The sequence below is a fragment of the Ruditapes philippinarum genome, unplaced genomic scaffold (genome assembly GCF_026571515.1).
Source record: "Ruditapes philippinarum isolate M1 unplaced genomic scaffold, ASM2657151v2 ctg631_1_1_1_1, whole genome shotgun sequence".
Taxonomy (NCBI): Eukaryota; Metazoa; Mollusca; class Bivalvia; order Venerida; family Veneridae; genus Ruditapes; species Ruditapes philippinarum.
Window position 1 is genome coordinate 269,498 of NW_026853525.1, and position 6,337 is coordinate 275,834.

At 32.9% G+C, this 6,337-nt stretch overlaps 1 protein-coding gene across 1 annotated transcript; it reads left to right on the forward strand.

Moving 5' to 3' along the window:
- Positions 1-2,588, forward strand: LOC132737117 (uncharacterized). Its single transcript, XM_060724354.1, has 2 exons — positions 1-129; positions 1,537-2,588. Exons 1-2 carry the CDS (start codon positions 1-3, stop codon positions 2,047-2,049), a joined length of 642 nt encoding a protein of 213 aa, XP_060580337.1. The 3' UTR covers positions 2,050-2,588.
- Positions 2,589-6,337: the final 3,749 nt, after the last annotated feature.

Consider the following 6,337-nt stretch of genomic DNA (forward strand, 5'->3'; position numbering starts at 1 on the left):
ATGCTTGAAAAGGCAAAAGCCAAACTTGCTGACTCTATTGAATCGGGAAGAGTAAAAAAAGTGTTGAAGCAACAATTGCCGCCAATTCCGTTCCCAGACGACAGTTTTGATGCCGTAATGTTTAATTTGGTAAGTGCAAAGTGATACACACATGGCTACTAACAAACTTCATACTGTCACTAAGTAATATCCAATTTCTTACTTTATTTATATTCCAATATCAATGAATGAAGTTCAAGCTTGATTTCTGAATACACTGTCACATTCAAGATGGTTTTTTTTGTAATGTTACATTTGTCTACCATTAAGTTGAATAGCTTGCAATGTCCAGAGTTATACAAAAGCGTGTAGATGTTTTTGAAGCTGCATGCATCATTTTGCATCGTTTCTAATACTAGTACATGTAGTTTAATTGGTATAATTATCCTTTTGCGGTGCCAGATTGTACCAGTTGGGCCAAAGACAATCGGCGCAGTTATGTCGTCCGATCAGGGTCTACACTATTCTCTAATCATTATACATTTTGAAAGGTTTTGAGTGTTTTTGGCGCGGGAAAAGTTGTCTATATGGTGAATTCCAGGAAAGATGGGTTGGGAAATACCCCCCTATAGATAAATTGTTGGGAAAAAAGGGGTAAAAAAAAACAAAAAAAAGAACGAAAAAAAATTTTTAAAAGACAATGCATTTGTTTATTTTGACATGTTTTTTTAGATTTTTAGCGGGGAAAGGACCGTTTTTTCAATTTGCTTTTTTTACTAAAATCATCTAGTTCCAAAATCATGAACTCAAAGCAGCACGCCTCCAGATTTCAATTTCATGAAAATTTAGAAAAGTATTTTTAAAATAAATATTTTAAGGGGAAAAAAATAAAAAAATTAACTAAGCAATCGGGACTTACAGTCCAAGTTAAATTACCAAAAAAGCGGTAAAATAGCAAAATGCCCTACTGCTTATAAAAAGCAGTAGAATTTTGGTTTTATAAAATCCCCAAAATCCCCCAAAAACCCCCCAACAAAACATGCAAAAATTTAACGGATCTTTAAAGCTTTACCTTTCTTAAAAATGTTGGACATTTTTTTCCCAAAATTGATTTTCTTGAAATATTTTGGCTCATCTTCGGCGTGCAGCTTTCAACACATTGGTGTATGTATCGCATGTTTTACATGTATATATTCTATCAGGGACACATGTTTATTTTTTATGTTTATGTTCTTCTTCTGAAGAATAAGAATCACATAGGTAATTTTGTGTAACCAATTTCAACTTCAATAAGATTCTGCTCCAAATCGCATGATACCATTAATCATGAAACATAGCACAATTTTGATTCATACAAGCGTGATTTATGAATCATTTAAAAAAATACAGCAATTCCATGTTATCCTAAAAAATTAATAAAGCAATTCTGTGTGAGACAATCCTTTGATTTACCTGCCTTCCAATATGTTGTTCCAACCTGCTATATCCCTATGTCAGCCATTCTTAGCATAATAAAGCTGTTACTGATACAGCACCTTTATTAAAATATTACAATAGGTGTTGCATCATTTAGAGGAACATCCTGATGGAGAAAATTTCCCAACCATTCAGAAGGTTCTCACTGAAGCAAGAAGGGTTCTTAAACATGACGGAGTACTGACAATCACTTCCGGTCCATCACCTCGATTTTATGAAACCATATGGTTTGTTCACTTAAATCCTGACATTGCTACACGTCACTTAAAACAGTATCCACATGACCGGAAGTGGCACGAGATGTTCCGGAAGTGTGGTTTTGAGTGCTCAAATTACATTCATAATAACGTAGATATTCCCGAACAGACGATGAAAACGTTGCTTGACCCTGAAGGGCCTTTGAAAAAGGACTGGCGAGATTGTAACTCCTATTGGGCGTCCGCAACTCCTGAAGATTTGAAGGTCGTCGAGGAGAAAATCAAAGAGCTTAAAGCTTCAGGCACTCTTGATCAGTTTGTAGAAAAACATAATACATGCATGGGATTTTACGTCACTTCACTGCTTTTCGGCAAGCCCATGTCAACGAAAGAATGATATGAAGGAAGAGTTGTGTTCAAATTCAAGACTGATATATTAAACGAAACAGTTACAATTGAAATGTGATTTGCAAAAAAGTAATCACGGAATATCACTGTTCGTCACAAATTTCTGGACAGAATTTAAAATAAAATACTGTGGGAGGGGGTAGGGGTTAATTACTTTTTTCATAAGAAAAAATATACATGTACAAATAATCAAGTTATTCTTAACCAGTTCATTTTGTTGTTGCTTTGTTATAATGAATTTATCTGTGGATGAATGAAAATAAACGCTTTTAAGTCAACTATAGTGACGTAAATTTATTCCATAAAACATGATCATCTTCTAGATTAACGGGTAGATATAACTTAATAAGAAGTTAACTCGGTTTAAAAAATTCACTCAGTAGACATGTAACTAAAAGTATATCAACCATCACTTTTAAATTTTGTATAATATTTTTTATCATCTTTTTTTTTTGTTACAACGCTAGATATCCGATACATCATATGTGAAGAAATGAGTGTATTTTGTTCATAACCAGAATTAAACTATTAAAAGATTATATTTGCTTTATTTTCTTTCCATTTTTTAAGCAGGCTTGTGCCATGGTCTACCTAGTCATTTTTTTATCTCGACGTTTTTTTCGAAGAAAAGAAATAGAGACATTGTAACAGTCATGGCGGCGTTCCCGTCCGCAAACTTTAACTTGTTAACTTCATCATATCTTTTTAAAGTTTTTTGGTCAATTGTCTTCATACTTAGCCACAACAACCATTTGGACAAGACCTTCAAATAGGCCAGCCTAAACTTGACCTTCATTTATAAAAGACATTCAATTAACTTCAATGTCAAATGTAAATTTTGCTTGATTTTTGCTATTAGAGGCTATAACATTGTTATTGATTGTCTTCAAATTTGAACACAATAATCTTTTTGGATAGACCCCGTAGGTTAACCAGACAGATCTTGACCTTCATTCCTAAATGACATTGAAGGTCAAATTATTTAAATTGTCTTTGGTGTAACTGGCTAGAACTTTTTTATAAATGAATGTATTGACTTATTATTAAAGCATTCTTAAGGATAAGACCTTTATGTTTATCAAACTAAACATGACCTTGGCTCATTTATGAGCTTTAACCTTACGGATTTGATTTTTACTTGGACAAAATAAGACTTGGTACCAAACAAACATATTGAATAATTTATATGTGACCTTGACCTTTAATTGACCGCCTAGGTCAAATAAATAAAATACTCGTTTTTTTCTTCGGGTTATTTTTCTTTTTTTTTAAAGGGTTCATCATATTCAAAAAAAACTTTAGGTCACCCTTCATGTATAAAACCCAAACTGCCTTAACTCATTTAACTTGACTTAAAGGCAAATTTTTTAATTTTAAAACTGATTTTCAAAATTAAAACTTCATTGGGGTTTTTAATCAATAGTTATTTTTTTTTTGAAAAAAAAATTTTTTGGAAAAGTTTTAAATGACCGTGACCTTGAGTTTAAAATTTTGGGGCTTTTAGATTTGTAAAATTTTTTTTATTCAAATTTTGTTTAATGTTCACAAAACGTTTTTTGACTTGATTTTAATCCATTTTCATTTTTTTGTAAATAGATGCCCAAAAAGAAAAACAGAACGGATCGTTTTTTTTTCGGTTTAATTTAGCTAAAAAATTAAAAAACACTTGTATAAAAGGAAAAAACTGATTAAAGCAAAAAACAAACACATATTTTGGACAATATGCACACCTAATCCCCCTTTTCGAGTTCGTTTTTTGCTTTTTTCTGCTTTGGTTTTTATAAAGTGGGGGCCAAAAATTTTCGGTCCCCCAAATACCTTTTTACCGGTTTTCTTATAAAAATATTAAAATTTAAAAAATTTAAATCCGAAAAGTTTTTAAGTTTTAAAACAGTGTACAAAGATTCCTATGAAGTTCCCTTGAATTTATTTTGTCGAAAATTAATGGTTTTTCCGCTCTTGATTTGAAATTTTCATTTTTTTTTTTTAGTACTTTAAATGATTCAAAATGAAAAATTCTCTTAAAACTCGTTCTTTCCGTATGGATCCTATTTTATGAAACACATTTTTTCCTTTTTTTTTACACAGGTTTTTGCCCCATTTGAAACGGAAAAGTGATTTTTTTTGAGCGACTCAACTTTAAAAGGGAATCCGTAGCGATCCGTCTGGGGATCGTGAATTTTTAAAGTTTCCCTTTTGTTATCTCCCCGCTTTTGGGTTTTCAATAATCGGGCGTTGAAGGCGTTTTAATATTTTATCATTTGGACGTTTGTGCATTTAACCCATCTTGGGGTTGCAAAAAAAAGTTTTTGGGCGATTTGTTAAGGGATTATAAAACTTTAAAGGGCCCTTTAGCAGGTTGCGCGATGGGGTTTTTGGGGTTTTGCCCCAGTGGTTTTAAAATGATGTCAAGAAGGTGCGGCAAAAGCAATGGGGAAAGGTTTGAACAGGGGTTGAAAACGCATGATAACGGTTTCCCTCGGGAAATTTCTACTTTTTCCTTTTTTCCCACCCAAAAATGAATTTTTCACGGACAATTAAATTAGAAAAAAAATTAACAGTTTTTAAATTTTTTCGTTTTTGGTTTTTTTTAAAAAACCAAAATTTTTTGGGCTATGTTCATCGAACGTCGCTCTCTCGTTGATTGGCTGATTGTTCCTGGTCATATTTGTAACTAAAACTGATTCATTAAAAATAATCGGAAAACCGTTTTGTTGATTTTTATGAAATTTATTCACAATATTCACACAATAGCTTCCATGTATCAAATATCCAGAATATTATTATAAAATGTTTTCACGTGATTTAAAGTTTTTATTATTATAATTATTATTATTATTATTATTATTATTATTATTATTATTATTTTATGGGTCTTCTCTTCGAAACGGCGTTGCCTATAGACCTTTGCTGGCGTTCTGTTTAACATCATAACGCCATAAACATGATAGATAAGATATGTGTTAACTAACCTGTCGATCGTTGCCTTTCTGTTTTGCTTGGTTTTGGCTTTATGGCACACCAACACAGTTTAGGTCATATGGCGAATAAACAGGAAATATGATTTTGGCAGCCTCGGGTGCAACACCAGGGGTCAATAGTTCCCAACCACTTAAGCTGTTGAAGCTAAGAGATGCATAGACTCCAATGATTCGTACTCATGTATTTGCCTCTCACGATCACACAGGGATAAACGGTGGCCTCAACCCGTGAAGGCAACCCCTCAGCCAAAGAATTGCATTTCTGTTATCCATCGTCTATAATTTATTTAAATGACATTTTCTAAGATCAATTTTGATGTTACGTGTCAGAAATGATTTTTGCATGAATATCATCAATGTTGTTCAAAGGATTCTGGTCCAAAAAATAATTCGAAAGAGTTTGCCGCATAACAATTAATTAGATATATAGGCAGAATGAAAATTTGTATGATAGAATTAATTTAAAGTTTGATTTAGAATATGGTAACTAACAAAATCCTAATAAGCGAAATAATTAGTCATCGAACTCGTTTTCGAATGCTGTCATTGACATTGATAATGCTTTCCCCATTTCGAGGGCAGATAATTCACCTAGTGGTATTTACAAAGTGATACAAATTATGCCTTAGGTTTTTAAACTGATCCTGGTATAGGCCACGTAGTTCATACAACATACATGAATATTAAAAAACTGATTTAACTCTTCCTTTTGGATGCTAAAAAGCCAAGATTAGAAAATTTAGTGTAGCATTGCCAAAACATTTAAAAAGTTTTTTAAAAATTTCCCCTGGGGTCAAAAATTGCCCCCCATGTGGGTTACTGGAATGACTTCTTATTGTTTATATTTAATTCGTAAAAAACAACCTGCGACCATATTGATTTTGTTATATTTCACAATTGGGCTCTATAAAACATTAAAAGCCCCTTGTCTCAAAATTGGCCCCCCCCCGTAAATGTTTAAAAAGGTGGGGACGCCGCCGCCGACCCGGGGCCCCTGGGGGGATAGTTTCTTACTTGTCGAACTTGCTGTTGCTACAGTATGTTTTCGTTACGTTGGCCGTCCAGAAACTTTTGTTGGCCCTTTTTTTTTAACTTATTTTTTTAAACCCTTTGACAAGAACTGACCATCAAGTAGAGACCCAGACTGAACTTGACCTTCAAACCTTTATGGTCAAACATTGGGAATTGTGCTTGATTTTTTTCTACAATTGGATATAACTTTGTTGTTTATGAAAATATTGTCTTCATACTTGGACAATAGCAAATTGCTTGCGAAGAGACCTTTTAAGGAAGCCA

Coding starts and splice junctions, on each gene's coding strand:
- LOC132737117 (XM_060724354.1), top strand. CDS start 1: ATGCTTGAAAAGGCAAAAGCCAAACTTGCTGACTCTATTGAATCGGGA. Junction 130..1,536: donor ATGCCGTAATGTTTAATTTG/GTAAGTGCAAAG, acceptor ATATTACAATAG/GTGTTGCATCATTTAGAGGA.